The sequence below is a fragment of the Dendrobates tinctorius genome, unplaced genomic scaffold (assembly GCF_039654945.1).
Source record: "Dendrobates tinctorius isolate UK_male_01 unplaced genomic scaffold, ASM3965494v1 ptg000136l, whole genome shotgun sequence".
Classification (NCBI taxonomy): Eukaryota; Metazoa; Chordata; class Amphibia; order Anura; family Dendrobatidae; genus Dendrobates; species Dendrobates tinctorius.
In genome coordinates, this window is record NW_027361804.1 from 5049476 (window position 1) to 5073321 (window position 23846).

At 54.0% G+C, this 23846-nt stretch overlaps 1 protein-coding gene across 4 annotated transcripts in view; it reads right to left on the bottom strand.

Annotated features, from left to right (window-relative positions):
* ADIPOR2 (adiponectin receptor 2) overlaps positions 1–22400 on the bottom strand; it is a 34991-nt gene extending 12591 nt beyond the window's left edge. The window contains exons 1-2 of one of the 4 annotated variants that reach the window (XM_073544145.1): positions 22225–22400; positions 6615–6847 (exon numbers count right to left, since the gene is read on the bottom strand). In XM_073544145.1, the coding sequence (XP_073400246.1) occupies positions 6615–6782 (168 nt within the window). In that variant the 5' untranslated portion in view covers positions 6783–6847; positions 22225–22400. Of the gene's footprint in view, positions 1–6614; positions 6848–6927; positions 7012–7197; positions 7385–13434; positions 13586–22224 lie in introns of those variants that run through there. The other 3 variants (XM_073544142.1, XM_073544143.1, XM_073544144.1) reach the window with 3 other exon arrangements.
* Positions 22401–23846: the final 1446 nt, after the last annotated feature.

Sequence of the window (23846 nt, forward strand, 5' to 3'; positions counted from 1 at the left end):
AAATAGAAAAATCCACCATAGCCCTTTTCTCCCCCGACCCGCAGTCCGGTGGGCACGGTGCCCGGTGAGATCAGCGTGTGACAATAGACGCCAGTGTGTGGCGGGCATCATGGGGGCGCAAGTGCGATCCCGTCACATTAATATCCGGACAGATAAACAAGAGGCGAAGGGGCAGAAACGTGCGCGGTCACCCGCCGGGGTTACTGGTCTTATTGGTCACCCAGCTCTCCTGATGTTGAGGGATTCGACCACAGGACGCTCTAAAAATTGTTTGGAGGCTGAAGGGCCGGCGGAGATGTGAACCATCAGGCCGGCGGATGACGGACGACTCCTCGTATACAGACAGGCGCTTATTAAGCATTGATGCGGCCGGTGCGAACACAAGTGCTGAGCGCAGCGCTGACTCCGGCCCCGGGCGACGGAGCAGAAATCAGTCACCTCCTGCAGACTGGAGGAAAACTCATCACCCCGAGCAGCGGGAAAGGTCACCTTCACCTCCCCTGGAAGCCCCGGGGATGGGAGGCAGCGCATCCCCGCAGTCAGTGCAGGATCTACAGCGACAGGGGAGCGGACCCCCATATGTGAGATATCCCCGCAGTCAGAGCAGGGTCTACAGCGACAGGGGAGCGGACCCCCATATGTGAGATATCCCCGCAGTCAGTGCAGGATCTACAGCGACAGGGGAGCGGACCCCCATATGTGAGATATCCCCGCAGTCAGTGCAGGATCTACAGCGACAGGGGAGCGGACCCCCATATGTGAGATATCCCCGCAGTCAGAGCAGGGTCTACAGCGACAGGGGAGCGGACCCCCATATGTGAGATATCCCCGCAGTCAGTGCAGGATCTACAGCGACAGGGGAGCGGACCCCCATATGTGAGATATCCCCGCAGTCAGAGCAGGGTCTACAGCGACAGGGGAGCGGACCCCCATATGTGAGATATCCCCGCAGTCAGTGCAGGATCTACAGAGACAGGGGAGCGGACCCCCATATGTGAGATATCCCCGCAGTCAGTGCAGGATCTACAGCGACAGGGGAGCGGACCCCCATATGTGAGATATCCCCGCAGTCAGTGCAGGATCTACAGAGACAGGGGAGCGGACCCCCATATGTGAGATATCCCCGCAGTCAGTGCAGGATCTACAGAGACAGGGGAGCGGACCCCATATATAAACATATCCCCGCAGTCAGTGCAAGATCTACAGAGACAGGGGAGCGGACCCCCCATATATAAACATATCCCCGCAGTCAGTCCAGGGTCTACAAAGACAGGGGAGCGGACCCCCCATATATAAACATATCCCCGCAGTCAGTCCAGGGTCTACAGAGACAGGGGAGCGGACCCCCATATATAAACATATCCCTGCAGTCAGTGCAGGATCTACAGAGACAGGGGAGCGGACCCCCATATATAAACATATCCCTGCAGTCAGTGCAAGGTCTACAGAGACAGGGGAGCGGACCCCATATATAAACATATCCCCGCAGTCAGTGCAAGGTCTACAGAGACAGGGGAGCGGACCCCATATATAAACATATCCCCGCAGTCAGTGCAGGGTCTACAGAGACAGGGGAGCGGACCCCCCATATATAAACATATCCCTGCAGTCAGTGCAAGATCTACAGAGACAGGGGAGTGGACCCCCATATATAAACATATCCCTGCAGTCAGTGCAAGATCTACAGAGACAGGGGAGCGGACCCCCCATATATAAACATATCCCTGCAGTCAGTGCAGGGTCTACAGAGACAGGGGAGCGGACCCCATATATAAACATATCCCCGCAGTCAGTGCAGGGTCTACAGAGACAGGGGAGCGGACCCCCCATATATAAACATATCCCCTCAGTCAGTGCAAGGTCTACAGAGACAGGGGAGCGGACCCCCATATATAAACATATCCCTGCAGTCAGTGCAGGATCTACAGAGACAGGGGAGCGGACCCCCATATATAAACATATCCCTGCAGTCAGTGCAAGATCTACAGAGACAGGGGAGCGGACCCCCCATATATAAACATATCCCTGCAGTCAGTGCAAGATCTACAGAGACAGGGGAGCGGACCCCCCATATATAAACATATCCCTGCAGTCAGTGCAGGGTCTACAGAGACAGGGGAGCGGACCCCATATATAAACATATCCCCGCAGTCAGTGCAGGGTCTACAGAGACAGGGGAGCGGACCCCCCATATATAAACATATCCCCTCAGTCAGTGCAAGGTCTACAGAGACAGGGGAGCGGACCCCCATATATAAACATATCCCTGCAGTCAGTGCAGGATCTACAGAGACAGGGGAGCGGACCCCCATATATAAACATATCCCCGCAGTCAGTGCAGGGTCTACAGAGACAGGGGAGCGGACCCCCATATATAAACATATCCCCGCAGTCAGTGCAGGGTCTACAGAGACAGGGGAGCGGACCCCCATATATAAACATATCCCCGCAGTCAGTGCAGGATCTACAGAGACATGGGAGCGGACCCCCATATATAAACATATCCCTGCAGTCAGTGCAGGGTCTACAGAGACAGGGGAGCGGACCCCCATATATAAACATATCCCCGCAGTCAGTGCAGGATCTACAGAGACAGGGGAGCGGACCCCCATATATAAACATATCCCTGCAGTCAGTGCAGGGTCTACAGAGACAGCGGAGCGGACCCCCCATATATAAACATATCCCCGCAGTCAGTGCAGGGTCTACAGAGACAGGGGAGCGGACCCCCCATATATAAACATATCCCTGCAGTCAGTGCAGGATCTACAGAGACAGGGGAGCGGACCCCCATATATAAACATATCCCTGCAGTCAGTGCAGGATCTACAGAGACAGGGGAGCGGACCCCCATATATAAACATATCCCCGCAGTCAGTGCAGGGTCTACAGAGACAGGGGAGCGGACCCCCATATATAAACATATCCCCGCAGTCAGTGCAGGGTCTACAGAGACAGGGGAGCGGACCCCCATATATAAACATATCCCCGCAGTCAGTGCAGGGTCTACAGAGACAGGGGAGCGGACCCCCCATATATAAACATATCCCTGCAGTCAGTGCAGGGTTTACAGAGACAGGGGAGCGGACCCCCCCATATATAAACATATCCCCGCAGTCAGTGCAGGATCTACAGAGACAGGGGAGCGGACCCCCATATATAAACATATCCCTGCAGTCAGTGCAGGGTCTACAGAGACAGCGGAGCGGACCCCCCATATATAAACATATCCCCTCAGTCAGTGCAAGATCTACAGAGACAGGGGAGCGGACCCCCATATATAAACATATCCCCGCAGTCAGTGCAGGATCTACAGAGACATGGGAGCGGACCCCCATATATAAACATATCCCCGCAGTCAGTGCAGGGTCTACAGAGACAGGGGAGCGGACCCCCATATATAAACATATCCCCGCAGTCAGTGCAGGATCTACAGAGACAGGGGAGCGGACCCCCATATATAAACATATCCCTGCAGTCAGTGCAGGGTCTACAGAGACAGCGGAGCGGACCCCCCATATATAAACATATCCCCGCAGTCAGTGCAGGGTCTACAGAGACAGGGGAGCGGACCCCCCATATATAAACATATCCCTGCAGTCAGTGCAGGATCTACAGAGACAGGGGAGCGGACCCCCATATATAAACATATCCCCGCAGTCAGTGCAGGGTCTACAGAGACAGGGGAGCGGACCCCATATATAAACATATCCCTGCAGTCAGTGCAGGATCTACAGAGACAGGGGAGCGGACCCCCATATATAAACATATCCCCGCAGTCAGTGCAGGGTCTACAGAGACAGGGGAGCGGACCCCATATATAAACATATCCCCGCAGTCAGTGCAGGATCTACAGAGACAGGGGAGCGGACCCCCATATATAAACATATCCCCGCAGTCAGTGCAGGATCTACAGAGACAGGGGAGCCGACCCCATATGAGACATTTATATCATACTGTGTCTAAAATAAAGGGTAACTCCACCTATAACTGGGGGCAGCAGCCGGTAATATAATGGGGGCTACCATAAGCCGCCCTTCCACAGCTGGTGCTGGGGTCCGGAGCCCGGTGGACGCCAGTCACAGCTGCCATGCATCCCCACTGCAGTTAGACCGCAAGACGCTCTGACAACCTCTCATGTGTAGAGACCAGCAGTTGTCAGCCCCATCAGAACTAGAGGAGCGCTGGATCGCTCAGTGGCGGGGGATGGGGTATCTGGGGGGAGTAACCCTTTCATGCACGCAGCCCTCGTGGCTCGCCCGGGGTGCACACAGCGGTCATTGTGTGCTGCAGATCACACACTGGCTCTGGCCGCTGTTCGGGGGGGATGCGGACCGCCCTGCACACACGGCCGCCTTTGTAAGATCTAATACAAGGCACAAGCTCAGCTCTCGCCTGGGGGACAGGCGCGAGGGTCCGCAGCAGGACCATCTATACAGGGCTAATTAATCCTCCATCCCTGCAACCCTGCATTACATTACCATATCCCCTGGAAGCCATTGGAAGGGATGCTGAAATACTCTGCCCTGCTGGTGCACCCTGCTCCACCCTCACTAGCACAGCACACTCCTCGCCTGAAATACTCTGCCCTGCTGGTACACCCTGCTCCACCCTCACTAGCACAGCACACTCCTCGCCTGAAATACTCTGCCCTGCTGGTACACCCTGCTCCACCCTCACTAGCACAGCACACTCCTCGCCTGAAATACTCTGCCCTGCTGGTACACCCTGCTCCACCCTCACTAGCACAGCACACTCCTCTCCTGAAATACTCTGCCCTGCTGGTACACCCTGCTCCACCCTCACTAGCGCAGCACACTCCTCTCCTGAAATACTCTGCACTGCTGGTGCACCCTGCTCCACCCTCACTAGCACAGCACACTCCTCTCCTGAAATACTCTGCCCTGCTGGTACACCCTGCTCCACCCTCACTAGCACAGCACACTCCTCTCCTGAAATACTCTGCCCTGCTGGTACACCCTGCTCCACCCTCACTAGCACAGCACACTCCTCTCCTGAAATACTCTGCCCTGCTGGTGCACCCTGCTCCACCCTCACTAGCACAGCACACTCCTCTCCTGAAATACTCTGCCCTGCTGGTACACCCTGCTCCACCCTCACTAGCACAGCACACTCCTCTCCTGAAATACTCTGCCCTGCTGGTACTCCCTGCTCCACCCTCACTAGCACAGCACACTCCTCTCCTGAAATACTCTGCCCTGCTGGTACACCCTGCTCCACCCTCACTAGCACAGCACACTCCTCTCCTGAAATACTCTGCCCTGCTGGTACACCCTGCTCCACCCTCACTAGCACAGCACACTCCTCTCCTGAAATACTCTGCCCTGCTGGTACACCCTGCTCCACCCTCACTAGCACAGCACACTCCTCTCCTGAAATACTCTGCACTGCTGGTGCACCCTGCTCCACCCTCACTAGCACAGCACACTCCTCTCCTGAAATACTCTGCCCTGCTGGTACACCCTGCTCCACCCTCACTAGCACAGCACACTCCTCTCCTGAAATACTCTGCCCTGCTGGTACACCCTGCTCCACCCTCACTAGCACAGCACACTCCTCTCCTGAAATACTCTGCCCTGCTGGTACACCCTGCTCCACCCTCACTAGCACAGCACACTCCTCTCCTGAAATACTCTGCCCTGCTGGTACACCCTGCTCCACCCTCACTAGCACAGCACACTCCTCGCCTGAAATACTCTGCCCTGCTGGTACACCCTGCTCCACCCTCACTAGCACAGCACACTCCTCGCCTGAAATACTCTGCCCTGCTGGTACACCCTGCTCCACCCTCACTAGCGCAGCACACTCCTCTCCTGAAATACGCTGCCCTGCTGGTACACCCTGCTCCACCCTCACTAGCACAGCACACTCCTCTCCTGAAATACTCTGCCCTGCTGGTACACCCTGCTCCACCCTCACTAGCACAGCACACTCCTCTCCTGAAATACTCTGCCCTGCTGGTACACCCTGCTCCACCCTCACTAGCGCAGCACACTCCTCTCCTGAAATACTCTGCCCTGCTGGTACACCCTGCTCCACCCTCACTAGCACAGCACACTCCTCTCCTGAAATACTCTGCCCTGCTGGTACACCCTGCTCCACCCTCACTAGCACAGCACACTCCTCTCCTGAAATACTCTGCCCTGCTGGTACACCCTGCTCCACCCTCACTAGCACAGCACACTCCTCTCCTGAAATACTCTGCCCTGCTGGTACACCCTGCTCCACCCTCACTAGCACAGCACACTCCTCTCCTGAAATACTCTGCCCTGCTGGTACACCCTGCTCCACCCTCACTAGCACAGCACACTCCTTTCCTGAAATACTCTGCCCTGCTGGTACACCCTGCTCCACCCTCACTAGCACAGCACACTCCTCTCCTGAAATACTCTGCCCTGCTGGTACACCCTGCTCCACCCTCACTAGCACAGCACACTCCTCTCCTGAAATACTCTGCCCTGCTGGTACACCCTGCTCCACCCTCACTAGCACAGCACACTCCTCTCCTGAAATGCTCTGTGCTGCTGTGTGACCCTCATTGGAGTGTGCCCGGCACAGCACACATGTGGCATTGGCGTGGCACAGCGACTTACATTCTCCTGGGCAGGGCATGGCGGGGGCTCAGCCAAAAGGGCGCACACATCGTCGTACTGGTCATGCTGGGAGTTGGTGCCCTCGGAGGTGACTGGCATGTGTCCTCTGCGCAGCCTCAGGACAGACTCAGGACGGACGCTGCTCCCCTCCTCGTCTTGTGTGTTCATGGGATGTGGGGGTCCCACGTCAGGGTCCTTTATGCTGGACCGATGGCCAGCGTCGCTCCAGAGACCTGCGGGGAGATTAAAGCCATTAATATTCACCCGTCTCGGCCGCGGACCCCAAAGCCCAGGACGACGGCTGAGCGATTACTTCTGTGCCCGCAGCGGGGGAGCATGGCGGCCGACCGCCAACCTGCGCAGCAAAGAGAACCGCACTCCGGAGCGGCGGAGGAAATATCCAACACGCGGGTCATAAAAGTTATTAATTCATCAGAATCTGATAAGATTACCCCCTCCCCCAATAAACCCGCACAACACGCCACGCGCGGCAAGGTCCCTTAAAGGGGACAGCACCTAGAAGGAATTATTAGGGAGGTTGTCTGGACTAGAGGGGCCTCTAGGAGGAGGCTGCGGCCCTTACCCCGGTGGGCGCCATTGCCCCTTATCAGAGGCGAGACGGTACCATCACCGGCAACATCAAAGAAGAGCTGTGAAATCCGGTAAGAGCGCCCCTCGACTACACACAGGGGGTGGGAGCTTCCTGTCCTCCGCCGGACCACCACCACCTGTGGGGCACATGATGACCGGGTCATAAAGGGGTGTCAGAGCCAAAAATACAAATGGCGGTGGGCAGAGGGCTGTGTGCAGCAGTGCCAGGGCCGCAAGGAGGATCTGCGGAGCTGGCAGAAGGGCGAGACAGTGGGCACCACGGGGCGGGGGAGCGTGCTCATCAACAGCTTAATATGCAAAACAGGGGCTCAGCATTAACGAGGAAAGGAGCTCAGGGCTGGATTAGCCAACTGGCAGCGCAGGATGGACGCGGGAGACGGCCACTTACAGACTAGACGGCCTCCACTATGTTCTGCTCTCCCACCTCCCATAACAAAACAGCAAAGCTTCACAGAGACCTCCCCCGGCGCAGCCGGCGGCACAACGTACTGGTAGAAGAGAGCTGCGCTGGCCCTTTACATCTCTAAAGTACAATCTGAGAAGAAGGCGAAACCCCAGAGAGGCCAATGTTATAATCACCGCGCAACATAATTATAGGGGGCGCCGACATCCGAGGAAACGCCAACCTGCCGGCGAGGGAGACACCACGGTGCCAGCCGACACATGCCGCAGCAGTCACCAGAGCCAGGAGGCAACCGAAGCAAATCACAGCCCGACCCCGGCAGTGTGATAGCAGCTATATACCTGTACACACGGGGGGCAGTGTGATAGCAGCTATATCCCTGTACACACAGGGGGCAGTGTGATAGCAGCTATATCCCTGTACACACAGGGGGGGCAGTATGATAGCAGCTATATCCCTGTACACACGGGGGGCAGTGTGATAGCAGCTATATCCCTGTACACACAGGGGGCAGTGTGATAGCAGCTATATACCTGTACACATGGGGGGCAGTGTGATAGCAGCTATATCCCTGTACACACAGGGGGCAGTGTGATAGCAGCTATATACCTGTACACACGGGGGGGCAGTATGATAGCAGCTATATCCCTGTACACACGGGGGGGCAGTATGATAGCAGCTATATCCCTGTACACACGGGGGGGCAGTATGATAGCAGCTATATCCCTGTACACACAGGGGGCAGTTTGATAGCAGCTATATACCTGTACACACAGGGGGCAGTGTGATAGCAGCTATATACCTGTACACACAGGGGGGGGGGGGGGGCAGTATGATAGCAGCTATATACCTGTATACACGGGGGGGGGGGGGGGGCAGTATGATAGCAGCTATATACCTGTATACACGGGGGGGGGGGGCCGTATGACAGCAGCTATATACCTGTACACACAGGGGGGCAGTATGACAGCAGCCATATACCTGTACACACAGGGGGGGCATTGTGATAGCAGCTATATACCTGTACACACAGGGGGGCATTGTGATAGCAGCTATACACCTGTACACGGAGGGGGGGGGGGGGCAGTATGACAGCAGCTATATACCTGTACACACAGGGGGGCAGTAAGATAGCAGTTATATACCTGTACACGGAGGGGGGGGGGGGGCAGTATGTTAGCAGCTATATACCTGTACACACAGGGGGGGCATTGTGATAGCAGCTATATACCTGTACACGGAGGGGGGGGGCAGTATGATAGCAGCTATATACCTGTACACACAGGGGGGGGGGGCAGTATGATAGCAGCTATATACCTGTACACACGGGGGCAGTATGATAGCAGTTATATACCTGTACACGGAGGGGGGGGCAGTATGTTAGCAGCTATATACCTGTACACACAGGGGGGGGGGGCAGTATGATAGCAGCTATATACCTGTACACACGGGGGCAGTATGATAGCAGCTATATACCTGTACACACAGGGGGGGGGGGCAGTATGATAGCAGCTATATACCTGTACACACGGGGGCATTGTGATAGCAGCTATATACCTGTACACGGAGGGGGGGGGCAGTATGATAGCAGCTATATACCTGTACACACAGGGGGGGGGGGCAGTATGATAGCAGCTATATACCTGTACACACGGGGGCAGTATGATAGCAGTTATATACCTGTACACACAGGGGGGCAGTATGATAGCAGCTATACACCTGTACAAACAGGGGGGCAGTGTGATAGCAGCTCTATACCTGTACACACAGGGGGCAGTGTGATAGCAGCTATATACCTGTACACACAGGGGGCAGTATGATAGCAGCTCTATACCTGTACACACAGGGGGCAGTGTGATAGCAGCTATATACCTGTACAAACAGGGGGGCAGTGTGATAGCAGCTATATACCTGTACACACAGGGGGGCATTGTGATAGCAGCTATATACCTGTACACACAGGGGGCAGTATGATAGCAGCTCTATACCTGTACACACAGGGGGGCATTGTGATAGCAGCTATATACCTGTACAAACAGGGGGGCAGTGTGATAGCAGCTATATACCTGTACACACAGGGGGGCAGTGTGATAGCAGCTATATACCTGTACAAACAGGGGGGCAGTGTGATAGCAGCTATATACCTGTACACACAGGGGGGCATTGTGATAGCAGCTATATACCTGTACACACAGGGGGCAGTATGATAGCAGCTCTATACCTGTACACACAGGGGGGCATTGTGATAGCAGCTATATACCTGTACAAACAGGGGGGCAGTGTGATAGCAGCTATATACCTGTACACACAGGGGGGCAGTGTGATAGCAGCTATATACCTGTACACACAGGGGGCATTGTGATAGCAGCTCTATACCTGTACACATGGGGGGCAGTGTGATAGCAGCTCTATACCTGTACACACAGGGGGGCATTGTGATAGCAGCTATATACCTGTACACACAGGGGGGCAGTGTGATAGCAGCTATATCCCTGTACACACAGGGTGGCAGTGTGATAGCAGCTATATACCTGTACACACAGGGGGCAGTATGATAGCAGCTCTATACCTGTACACACAGGGGGGCATTGTGATAGCAGCTATATACCTGTACAAACAGGGGGGCAGTGTGATAGCAGCTATATACCTGTACATACAGGGGGGCAGTGTGATAGCAGCTATATACCTGTACACACAGGGGGGCAGTGTGATAGCAGCTATATCCCTGTACACACAGGGTGGCAGTGTGATAGCAGCTATATACCTGTATACACAGGGTGGCAGTGTGATAGCAGCTATATACCTGTACATACAGGGGGGCAGTGTGATAGCAGCTATATACCTGTATACACAGGGTGGCAGTGTGATAGCAGCTATATACCTGTACACACAGGGGGGCAGTGTGATAGCAGCTATATCCCTGTACACGGAGGGGGGGGGGGGCAGTATGATAGCAGCTATATACCTGTACACACAGGGGGGCAGTATGATAGCAGCTATACACCTGTATACACAGGGGGGCAGTATGATAGCAGCTATACACCTGTATACACAGGGGGGGCGGCCGTATGACAGCAGCTATATACCTGTACACACAGGGGGGCAGTATGACAGCAGCTATATACCTGTACACACAGGGGGGGCATTGTGATAGCAGCTATATACCTGTACACACAGGGGGGCATTGTGATAGCAGCTATATACCTGTACACGGAGGGGGGGGCAGTATGATAGCAGCTATATACCTGTACACACGGGGGGCAGTATGATAGCAGCTATATACCTGTATACACAGGGGGGCAGTATGATAGTAGCAATATACCTGTACACAGGGGCAGTATTATAGTAGTTATATTCTTGTACATAGGGACAGTATTATAGTAGTTATATTCTTGTACATAGGGGCAGTATTATAGTAGTTATATTCTTGTACATAGGGGCAGTATTATAGTAGTTATATTCTTGTACATAGGGGGCAGTATTATAGTAGTTATATTCTTGTACATAGGAGCAGTATTATAGTAGTTATATTCTAGTACATAGGAGCAGTATTATAGTAGTTATATTCTTGTACATAGGGGGCAGTATTATAGTAGTTATATTCTTGTACATAGGGGCAGTATTATAGTAGTTATATTCTTGTACATAGGGGCAGTATTATAGTAGTTATATTCTTGTATATAGGGAGCAGTATTATAGTAGTTATATTCTTGTACATAGGGAGCAGTATTATAGTAGTTATATTCTTGTATATAGGGGCAGTATTATAGTAGTTATATTCTTGTATATAGGGAGCAGTATTATAGTAGTTATATTCTTGTACATAGGGAGCAGTATTATAGTAGTTATATTCTTGTACATAGGAGCAGTATTATAGTAGTTATATTCTTGTACATAGGAGCAGTATTATAGTAGTTATATTCTTGTACATAGGAGCAGTATTATAGTAGTTATATTCTTGTACATAGGAGCAGTATTATAGTAGTTATATTCTTGTACATAGGGGCAGTATTATAGTAGTTATATTCTTGTATATAGGAGCAGTATTATAGTAGTTATATTCTTGTATATAGGGGCAGTATTATAGTAGTTATATTCTTGTATATAGGGGCAGTATTATAGTAGTTATATTCTTGTACATAGGGGCAGTATTATAGTAGTTATATTCTTGTACATAGGGAGCAGTATTATAGTAGTTATATTCTTGTACATAGGAGCAGTATTATAGTAGTTATATTCTTGTACATAGGAGCAGTATTATAGTAGTTATATTCTTGTACATAGGAGCAGTATTATAGTAGTTATATTCTTGTACATAGGAGCAGTATTATAGTAGTTATATTCTTGTACATAGGGGCAGTATTATAGTAGTTATATTCTTGTATATAGGGGCAGTATTATAGTAGTTATATTCTTGTATATAGGGGCAGTATTATAGTAGTTATATTCTTGTACATAGGGGCAGTATTATAGTAGTTATATTCTTGTACATAGGGGCAGTATTATAGTAGTTATATTCTTGCCCGGGTGCCACAGGTGTCGGCTTCCTTACGTGTACACAATGTTTTGTGGGGTGAATGTGTACAGAGCCTGAATCCGCTTGTTTACCGAGGTAATAAAACAAGGAACGGAAGTGGATCTGATCCAGTGTGTGCAGAAGCGGCCAGGGGATGACGCAGCCCTGGGGCGAGACTTTTGGGGGCACAGAGTAGGGAACCTTTTTCAGAAATTCCACCATGACTGACCAGCGGCAGAGGGGGCGAAACGAGTCATCAGCTCTGTGGCAATCAGGGTGACGTAACTCCGCAGGAACGCAGCGCACAAATAAGACCCTACGTCTGTGAGACTCAAGACCCCTGGAAACTTCCACGCACGGCCCAGGAATTCTCCGGCAGAACGTCAGAGGACACGCAGAGGGGTCATGACTACACACGGAGCCACCACTTCAGGTCCTGGTCAGTCAGACTGGAATTCGAGGGGCAACCAGAAGCATGGCGACCCCGAGCTGTGCACCCCCAAAGTCACGCGAGGGAGTAATCGCTATCCGGACCGCGATGCTAGACATCTGTGTGCTGGGCACTATGGGAACTGTAGTGCTTTTCATTCCATCTCTGAATGCAGCTTTGGCTGTGACTGGAGCATACATATAATATGAAGAGTGCTGTGAAGTTACTCGATAGTTAATGTATTTTACCAGAACTTTCCCCGGTGACTCACAATTTAACGCTCGTGATCTTCTGCGCTGCAGCAACGGAGCACAAATCCCCTTAAATATCAGCTGAGCCCCCCGCGCTTTACGGCCGCTCCCCTGTGATACTGATCACGTGGGAACTGCTGACAGTCAGCACCGGGCGGCCGCTGCGCCTATTGCCAGGACGTCACACTGCGTCGTCTCCGACGCTGCGTCAGAGGGAAAACGCAGCGAGCGCAGAACGCCAAGCCGACACTGGGGGCGCCACTTATCCATTATTCAGCTACAATGCATTGTCCACTTCAAGTCTCAGGAAAGACTCCATGCTTTACATTGCATCTCTGCTCCCTTAGGACACAGCGGTGACCAGTGACACTAGCAGAGCTGCATGGTCTATTGGAGCTTACATAGTCTGAAATCTGCCTCCTGTCTTACCAGATGCACAGGCCGCTTCTCCATCACCCCCATGCTTTACACTACAGCTTTGCTTGTTCAGATTGGCTGCTGCATGTGTTTTATGGTAAAAGCATCTTCCAAATCAGAGGCCTCCTGATCCTCTCTGTCCATGTAAAATATCTTTTATATATGGGGGATAAAACTTTAGAAAGACACACCTGGCTGCTGCAGAACCTCTTGCCTGGCGGGAAGCGCTCCTTGAAGCAAATGATAATTCAGTTTATAAAGACAATTTCCTCGGTGACCTCTGTACAATGGGAGGAGGAGCGTTACAGTGTGCAGCCCCTGCTCCATCCCAATACACCGACACCCTGAAACCGGCGGGGCCGGGAACTCTGCAGAACTGGAAAAGCCGCCTGGGTGACTTCTCATGATCAGGAGGGTCACCGCCCGGGTGCGGGCACCTATACAGGTCTGTACTCGCATGCGTCTGTTGCAATGTATCAGTGATCACCCAGCAGCTCAGACCTGGTGGTCAAGTCCATCAGTGTCCTGACTGCTGCAGCTAGTCACTAGCCTCAGCGAGGATCTACAGCATCTGACTGTTGAGGCCAGTGATTGGTCGTAGCGGTCAGGTGACCGATGAACAGGACGTCAAAATAAGCAACCTGCACCACTTCAGCTGCCATGGAACTACAACACCCAGCATGCTCAGATCGCCCCCAGAGGTGGCGCATATTCCAGCAAGATCCCAGACTAATCCCCCCAACACATCCTACAATGTATAAGGCAAGGAAAGACTGCTGCTACGTCAGGACTTCTACTCCAGTCACACCAAAAGCTGCAGGACTCAGAAGGTGCTGTACAGAAAGCAACTGACCATTACTCTGGCTCTTGTAGTTCTCACCCTGGTCCAATATTCCCCCGTCCAAAAGTCTTGGAGGTCCCTGAACACGGTGAAAAGTACAGAGGAAGGTCATCTGAGCCGCAGCTCCCAAAATAAAGGCACATACCGGAGCGTGCGCCAAACTATGCAGCTCCAGGAACATAACCCCCAGCGCGGAGGAACAAACCCGAGGAGAGAGCGATCCGTCACGGCAAGATCGTCGGATCGGACACTGCAGAAACGATTAGCCCCAAAAAAGCAATGGGGGGGGGCAGTGACAAGTCAATGCACATAACCATGAATAATGCAGCCTATACATGCACTTCTAGAGAGGGGCTGCTCCTTTAAATTGCAGCTGCCACTGGCAGCCTTCATGTACAACAGGCCTGATGGGCAGCGCTGGGGCCCCGGTATTACACGGGCCTTAGAGATCCTGGCCTGAAATCACAGACAAAACAAAGACCCCCGATGAGAGAACAGCAAACCTCACTGAAGAGCGGGACCCCGATCACCGGCTGCTGATACTAATGTCAAGGGCTCGCTCTGCACCAAGGAGGGGAGCACGGTACGGCAAGGGTCCGGGGGGAGCACAAAATTGGGTGGATCAAGGAAATGCTGTAGATATAGTATATCTTGACTTCAGGAAAGCATTTGACAAAGTCTCTCATACAATCCTTATTGAAAAAATGACTAAGTATGGAATGGACAAGGCAACTGTTAGGTGGATTCATAACTGGCTTAGTGATCGGACCCAAAGAGTGGTCGTAAATGGCTGCACATCCAGTTGGAAGAATGTCTCAAGTGGGGTACCACAGGGCTCTGTCCTGGGCCCTGTATTGTTCAACATCTTTATCAACGATTTAGATGAAGGAATTGAGGGTAAACTGATTAAATTTGCTGATGACACAAAGCTAGGAGGGATAGCTAATACTAGAGAAGAGAGAGAGAGGATTCAAAAAGATATAAATAAACTGGAGAAGTGGGCAGCAACTAACAGAATGGTTTTTAACAGGGAAAAATGCAAAGTACTACATCTGGGCAATAAAAATGAAAAAAGCATATACAGAATGGGAGGAATAGGGCTAAGCAACAGCACATGTGAAAAAGACTTGGGTATACTAATAGATCACAGACTGAATATGAGTCAACAGTGTGATGCAGCAGTAAAAAAGGCAAATACAATTCTAGGATGTATTAACAGAAGCATACAGTCTAGATCACGTGAAGTCATTATTTCCCTCTACTCCTCTTTGGTCAGACCTCATCTGGAATATTGTGTCCAGTTTTGGGCGCCACATTTTAAAAAAGACATCAACAAACTGGAGCAAGTTCAGAAAAGAGCGACCAGAATGGTGACCGGTCTGCAAACCCTGTCTTATGAGGAAAGGTTGCAGGATTTGGGAATGTTTAGTTTGCAAAAGAGAAGACTGAGAGGAGACTTAATAGCTGTCTACAAATATCTAAAGGGCTGTCACATTGTAGAAGGATCATCTTTATTCTCATTTGCACAAGGAAAGACTAGAAGCAATGGGATGAAACTGAATGGGAGGAGACACAGATTAGATATTAGAAAAAACTTTTTGACAGTGAGGGTGATCAATGAGTGGAACAGGCTGCCACGAGAAGTGGTGAGTTCTCCTTCAACGGAAGTCTTCACACAGAGGCTGGACACACATCTGACTGGGATGATTTAGCGAATCCTGCTTTGAGCAGGGGGTTGGACCAGATGGCCCAGGAGGTCCCTTCCAACTCTACGATTCCAGGCCGGGCTGATAGACAGGAAATGCAGAATTTCTCCGTCGTACCTAATCTCAAGTTGCCCCTCTTATAATGCGCCAGTGATGCGGTTACTGGCCCTTTAACTATAGGTGAGGCGAGGTCAGCGGTCATGGAAGGGTCTAATGTGGAACAATCGGGGAGGACTCGCACCAGTGATCGATTACATAGCGGCGACAGGAAGAGTTCACTGAGGAAATCAGATTTAATTACATGAGAAAAATGGCTGCAAAATGCCACCTGAGCCCCCGATACATCCCAGGCGGGGGGCTGCCATGACTGAACACGGGAGGGCTAAAACCTGTTAGCAACTACTACTCCCAACATTCACTAACAGACGCAACATGGAGGGTACGCCGCCTCGCTAGCTGCACCCCGACATGTGAGAAGTCAGGGTCGCCACTGCTCAGTAACATGACCCCTCATTTCTTACTGAAGACCCCCACTCAGAAGATGATGCACGGCGCGCAGCATACAGACACACAGCGGAGGGCGCCCGCCACATCTGCACCCACGGCTGGAGCCGGAGGACGGCGTGAGAACATGTCCTTAGGACGGAGCAGAGGGAGGAACGGCAGCCGACACTGCCGCAGGGAGAAGGAGCCGCGGGCACATAGGCAGGTTAGAGGTGTACAAGTGGCATGTGGGCAGTGCAACTAGGGTAGGGGGTACAGATGGGTAAAGGGGGCAGCGTGCTATGTACATCTGTACGGGGGGCAGCACACGTGGGCTGCGGGGCAGCATACACAGGTTACGGGGGGCCGCATACATGGGGCACCATACGCTGGTATGGGGGGGCTGCATGGCAGTATACATGGGCGGCTGTGGGGCAGTATACATGGGTACGGGGCAGTATACATGGATACGGGGGGGCTGCAGGGCAGTATACACTGTTACGGGGCAGTATACAGGGGTACGGGGGATGCGGGGCAGTATACGCGATACAGGGGGCTGCGGGGCATTATACACGGATACAGGGCAGTATACACTGTTACAGGGCAGTATACACGGATACGGGGGGATGCAGGGCAGTATACACTTACGTGGTAGTATACAGGGGTACGGGGCAGTATACACGGGTACGGGGGGCTGCAGGGCAGTATACACGGATACAGGGCAATATACACTGTTACGGGGCAGTATACACGGATACGGGGGGCCGTGGGGCAGTATACACTGTTACGGGGCAGTATACATGGATACGGGGGGCTGCGGGGCAGTATACATGGATACAGGGCAGTATACACTGTTACAGGGCAGTATACACGGATACGGGGGGATGCAGGGCAGTATACACTTACGTGGTAGTATACAGGGGTACGGGGCAGTATACATGGGTACGGGGGGCTGCAGGGCAGTATACACGGATACAGGGCAATATACACTGTTACGGGGTAGTATACACGGATATGGGGGACCGCGGGGCAGTATACACTGTTACGGGGCAGTATACATGGATACGGGGGGGCTGCGGGGCAGTATACGCGATACAGGGGGCTGTGGGGCATTATACACGGATACGGGGGGCCGCGGGGCAGTATACACTGTTACGGGGCAGTATACATGGATACGGGGGGCTGCGGGGCAGTATACACTGTTACGGGGCAGTATACATGGATACGGGGGGCTGCGGGGCATTATACACGGATACAGGGCAGTATACACTGTTACGGGGCAGTATACATGGATACGGGGGGCTGCAGGGCAGTATACAATGTTACGGGGCAGTATACACGGATACGGGGCAGTATACACGGATACGGGGCAGTATACACGGATACGGGGCAGTATACACGGATACGGGGGGCCGCGGGGCAGTATACACGGATACGGGGCAGTATACACGGGTACGGCGGGCTGCAGGGCAGTATACACGGATACAGGGCAATATACACTGTTACGGGGCAGTATACACAGATACGGGGGGCCGCGGGGCAGTATACACGGCAATATACACTGTTACGGGGTAGTATACACGGATACGGGGGGCCGCGGGGCAGTATACACTGTTACGGGGGGCTGCAGGGCAGTATACACTGTTACGGGGCAGTATACAGGGGTACGGGGCAGTATACAGGGGTACGGGGCAGTATACAGGGGTACGGGGCAGTATACAGGGGTACGGGGCAGTATACAGGGGTACGGGGCAGTATACAGGGGTACGGGGCAGTATACGCGATACAGGGGGCTGCGGGGCATTATACACGGATACAGGGCAGTATACACTGTTACAGGGCATTATACACGGATACGGGGGGATGCAGGGCAGTATACACTTACGTGGTAGTATACAGGGGTACGGGGCAGTATACACGGGTACGGGGGGCTGCAGGGCAGTATACACGGATACAGGGCAATATACATTGTTACGGGGCAGTATACACGGATACGGGGGGGCCGCGGGGCAGTATACACGGCAATATACACTGTTACGGGGTAGTATACACAGATACGGGGGGCCGCGGGGCAGTATACACTGTTACGGGGCAGTATACATGGATACGGGGGGCTGCGGGGCAGTATACACTGTTACGGGGCAGTATACATGGATACGGGGGGCTGCGGGGCAGTATACACGGGTACAGGGTAGTGTACATGGATATGGGGGGCTGCGGGGTGGTATACAGGGGTGCGGGGCAGTATACAGGGGTGCGGGGCAGTATACAGGGGTGCGGGGCAGTATACATGGATATGGGGGGTGCGGGGCAGTATACATGGATATGGGGGGCTGCGGGGCGGTATACAGGGGTGCGGGGCAGTATACAGGGGTGCGGGGCAGTATACAGGGGTGCGGGGCAGTATACAGGGGTGCGGGGCAGTATACAGGGGTGCGGGGCAGTATACAGGGGTGCGGGGCAGTATACATGGATATGGGGGGCTGCGGGGCGGTATACATGGATATGGGGGGGTGCGGGGCAGTATACAGGGGTGCGGGGCAGTATACATGGATATGGGGGGTGCGGGGCAGTATACAGGGGTGCGGGGCAGTATACATGGATATGGGGGGTGCGGGGCAGTATACAGGGGTGCGGGCCAGTATACAGGGGTGCGGGGCAGTATACATGGATATGGGGGGGGTGCGGGGCAGTATACAGGGGTGCGGGGCAGTATACATGGATATGGGGGGCTGCGGGGCGGTATACAGGGGTGCGGGGCAGTATACAGGGGTGCGGGGCAGTATACAGGGGTGCGGGGCAGTATACAGGGGTGCGGGGCAGTATACAGGGGTGCGGGGCAGTATACAGGGGTATGGGGGGCTGCGGGGCGGTATACACGGCTGTGGGGCGGTATACATGGATATGGGGGGGTGCGGGGCAGTATACAGGGGTGCGGGGCAGTATACATGGATATGGGGGGTGCGGGGCAGTATACAGGGGTGCGGGGCAGTATACATGGATATGGGGGGGTGCGGGGCAGTATACAGGGGTTCGGGGCAGTATACATGGATATGGGGGGCTGCGGGGCGGTATACACGGCTGCGGGGCGGTATACAGGGGTGCGGGCCAGTATACATGGATATGGGGGGGTGCGGGGCAGTATACAGGGGTGCGGGGCAGTATACATGGATATGGGGGGCTGCGGGGCGGTATACACGGATACAGGGCAGTATACACTGTTACAGGGCAGTATACACGGATACGGGGGGATGCAGGGCAGTATACACTTACGTGGTAGTATACAGGGGTACGGGGCAGTATACACGGGTACGGGGGGCTGCAGGGCAGTATACACGGATACAGGGAAATATACACTGTTACGGGGCAGTATACACGGATACGGGGGGCCGTGGGGCAGTATACACTGTTACGGGGCAGTATACATGGATACGGGGGGCTGCGGGGCAGTATACATGGATACAGGGCAGTATACACTGTTACAGGGCAGTATACACGGATACGGGGGGATGCAGGGCAGTATACACTTACGTGGTAGTATACAGGGGTACGGGGCAGTATACATGGGTACGGGGGGCTGCAGGGCAGTATACACGGATACAGGGCAATATACACTGTTACGGGGTAGTATACACGGATATGGGGGGCCGCGGGGCAGTATACACTGTTACGGGGCAGTATACATGGATACGGGGGGCCTGCGGGGCAGTATACGCGATACAGGGGGCTGTGGGGCATTATACACGGATACGGGGGGCCGCGGGGCAGTATACACTGTTACGGGGCAGTATACATGGATACGGGGGGCTGCGGGGCAGTATACACTGTTACGGGGCAGTATACATGGATACGGGGGGCTGCGGGGCATTATACACGGATACAGGGCAGTATACACTGTTACGGGGCAGTATACATGGATACGGGGGGCTGCAGGGCAGTATACAATGTTACGGGGCAGTATACACGGATACGGGGCAGTATACACGGATACGGGGCAGTATACACGGATACGGGGCAGTATACACGGATACGGGGCAGTATACACGGATACGGGGGGCCGCGGGGCAGTATACACTGTTACGGGGCAGTATACACGGGTACGGCGGGCTGCAGGGCAGTATACACGGATACAGGGCAATATACACTGTTACGGGGCAGTATACACAGATACGGGGGGCCGCGGGGCAGTATACACGGCAATATACACTGTTACGGGGTAGTATACACGGATACGGGGGGCCGCGGGGCAGTATACACTGTTACGGGGGGCTGCAGGGCAGTATACACTGTTACGGGGCAGTATACAGGGGTACGGGGCAGTATACAGGGGTACGGGGCAGTATACAGGGGTACGGGGCAGTATACAGGGGTACAGGGGGCTGCGGGGCATTATACACGGATACAGGGCAGTATACACTGTTACAGGGCAGTATACACGGATACGGGGGGATGCAGGGCAGTATACACTTACGTGGTAGTATACAGGGGTACGGGGCAGTATACACGGGTACGGGGGGCTGCAGGGCAGTATACACGGATACAGGGCAATATACACTGTTACGGGGCAGTATACACGGATACGGGGGGGGCCGCGGGGCAGTATACACGGCAATATACACTGTTACGGGGTAGTATACACAGATACGGGGGGCCGCGGGGCAGTATACACTGTTACGGGGCAGTATACATGGATACGGGGGGCTGCGGGGCAGTATACACTGTTACGGGGCAGTATACATGGATACGGGGGGCTGCGGGGCAGTATACACGGGTACAGGGTAGTGTACATGGATACGGGGGGCTGCGGGGTGGTATACAGGGGTGCGGGGCAGTATACACGGCTGCGGGGCGGTATACAGGGGTGCGGGGCAGTATACATGGATATGGGGGGTGCGGGGCAGTATACAGGGGTGCGGGGCAGTATGCAGGGGTGCGGGGCAGTATGCAGGGGTGCGGGGCAGTATACATGGATATGGGGGGTGCGGGGCAGTATACAGGGGTGCGGGGCAGTATACAGGGGTGCGGGGCAGTATACATGGATATGGGGGGTGCGGGGCAGTATACAGGGGTGCGGGGCAGTATACAGGGGTGCGGGGCAGTATACAGGGGTGCGGGGCAGTATACATGGATATGGGGGGCTGCGGGGCGGTATACAGGGGTGCGGGGCAGTATACAGAGGTGCGGGGCAGTATACATGGATATGGGGGGTGCGGGGCAGTATACAGGGGTGCGGGGCAGTATACAGGGGTGCGGGGCAGTATACATGGATATGGGGGGTGCGGGGCAGTATACAGGGGTGCGGGGCAGTATACAGGGGTGCGGGGCAGTATACATGGATATGGGGGGCTGCGGGGCGGTATACAGGGGTGCGGGGCAGTATACAGGGGTGCGGGGCAGTATACATGGATATGGGGGGCTGCGGGGCGGTATACAGGGGTGCGGGGCAGTATACAGGGGTGCGGGGCAGTATACATGGATATGGGGGGCTGCGGGGCAGTATACAGGGGTGCGGGGCAGTATACAGGGGTGCGGGGCAGTATACATGGATATGGGGGGCTGCGGGGCAGTATACACGGCTGCGGGGCGGTATACAGGGGTGCGGGGCAGTATACATGGATATGGGGGGTGCGGGGCAGTATACAGGGGTGCGGGGCAGTATACATGGATATGGGGGGTGCGGGGCAGTATACAGGGGTGCGGGGCAGTATACATGGATATGGGGGGCTGCGGGGCGGTATACACGGCTGCGGGGCGGTATACAGGGGTGCGGGGCGGTATACACGGCTGCGGGGCGGTATACAGGGGTGCGGGGCGGTATACACGGCTGCGGGGCGGTATACAGGGCTGCGGGGCGGTATACAGGCAGCTGACCGTCGGGTCACCAGACGGCATCCATAATTACAGCAGGACGTCAGTGACGCCGGCCGCCGCTTCTTCCCCGCCCGCCTCACCTGCTCCCTGTCTCCAGCCTCTCCGCTCTTCTGCCCGTCCGGCCGCCGCCGTCTCTTATTGTCGCCTCCCCGGGTTGCCTGGCAGCGTCACCATGACGGCCATCGCACGAGGGAGCAGCGACCAATCACAGCGCCGTGTGTAGGCATTCACCAATACGTTGCGCAGTGTTATCCCGCCCTCAAAGCGATGCACGCCGGGAAATGTAGTCCGACCTTAGCCACGCCTCTTTATTTGTTATGAGCAAACCAAGGTCGCAGCTGACACGTGCTCCGTGCTGACCTATCAGCGGCTGAATACTTCACTTCCTGGTCACGTGACCTGTTTCTATGACAACAAGGACTCTTCTGCAATGATGGCTCCATGGACGCCTATAGTGATCAGCAGAGACTCCGGATGTTCGCTTAGCGCCAGGCTGTGATATCAATAAAGTTATTAAAAAAATTAAAAGCTATAACTATAGATATACATACACACCTCCCAACGATCCCCATTCACAACCCATTTATCATTTCTGCCCGGACCGGAGGAGTTGTCAGAGGGACGTAGAGCACGTGATGTAACGTCAGTCCTTGGTGGCTGTAGCGTTCACACGTTGCATCCTGTGCGTTTAGTTTCCTGCACCTGTTGGCACCACGCGACCCCTGAAGAATCTGCGTCTTTCCCGCGTTCTTTTGCCTCCTCTCCGGCATCTGATGCGTTTTTAATGTGTTTATCAGGGGCCGAACAATGGCGGTGACAGAGCGACCCCGGCCCCCGCTGCAGGGACACGCCGGCTCCTGAGGCCGCCATCTGACGTCTCAGAGTGCTGCCGCGATGTGTCACCCTAGCTGGGGTCGGCGGCCCCCAACATCCGCAGCAGAAGAGGCCGCGGCCCGGCCCACGCCAACAGAAAGGGGCCCAGGATGGGGGTGTACAGTATATACCAGGATGGGGGGGTGTACAGTATATACCAGGATGGGGGGGTACAGTATATACCAGGATGGGGGGGTACAGTATATACCAGGATGGGGGGGTGTACAGTATATACCAGGATGGGGGGGTATACAGTATATACCAGGATGGGGGGATATACAGTATATACCAGGATGGGGGTGTACAGTATATACCAGGATGGGGGGGTGTACAGTATATACCAGGATGGGGGGGTGTACAGTATATACCAGGATGGGGGGATATACAGTATATACCAGGATGGGGGTGTACAGTATATACCAGGATGGGGGGGTGTACAGTATATACCAGGATGGGGGGGTGTACAGTATATACCAGGATGGGGGGGTGTACAGTATATACCAGGATGGGGGGGTGTACAGTATATACCAGGATGGGGGGATATACAGTATATACCAGGATGGGGGGGTGTACAGTATATACCAGGATGGGGGGGTGTACAGTATATACCAGGATGGGGGGGTATACAGTATATACCAGGATGGGGGGATATACAGTATATACCAGGATGGGGGGGTGTACAGTATATACCAGGATGGGGGGGTACAGTATATACCAGGATGGGGGGGTATACAGTATATACCAGGATGGGGGGGTACAGTATATACCAGGATGGGGGGGTATACAGTATATACCAGGATGGGGGGGTGTACAGTATATACCAGGATGG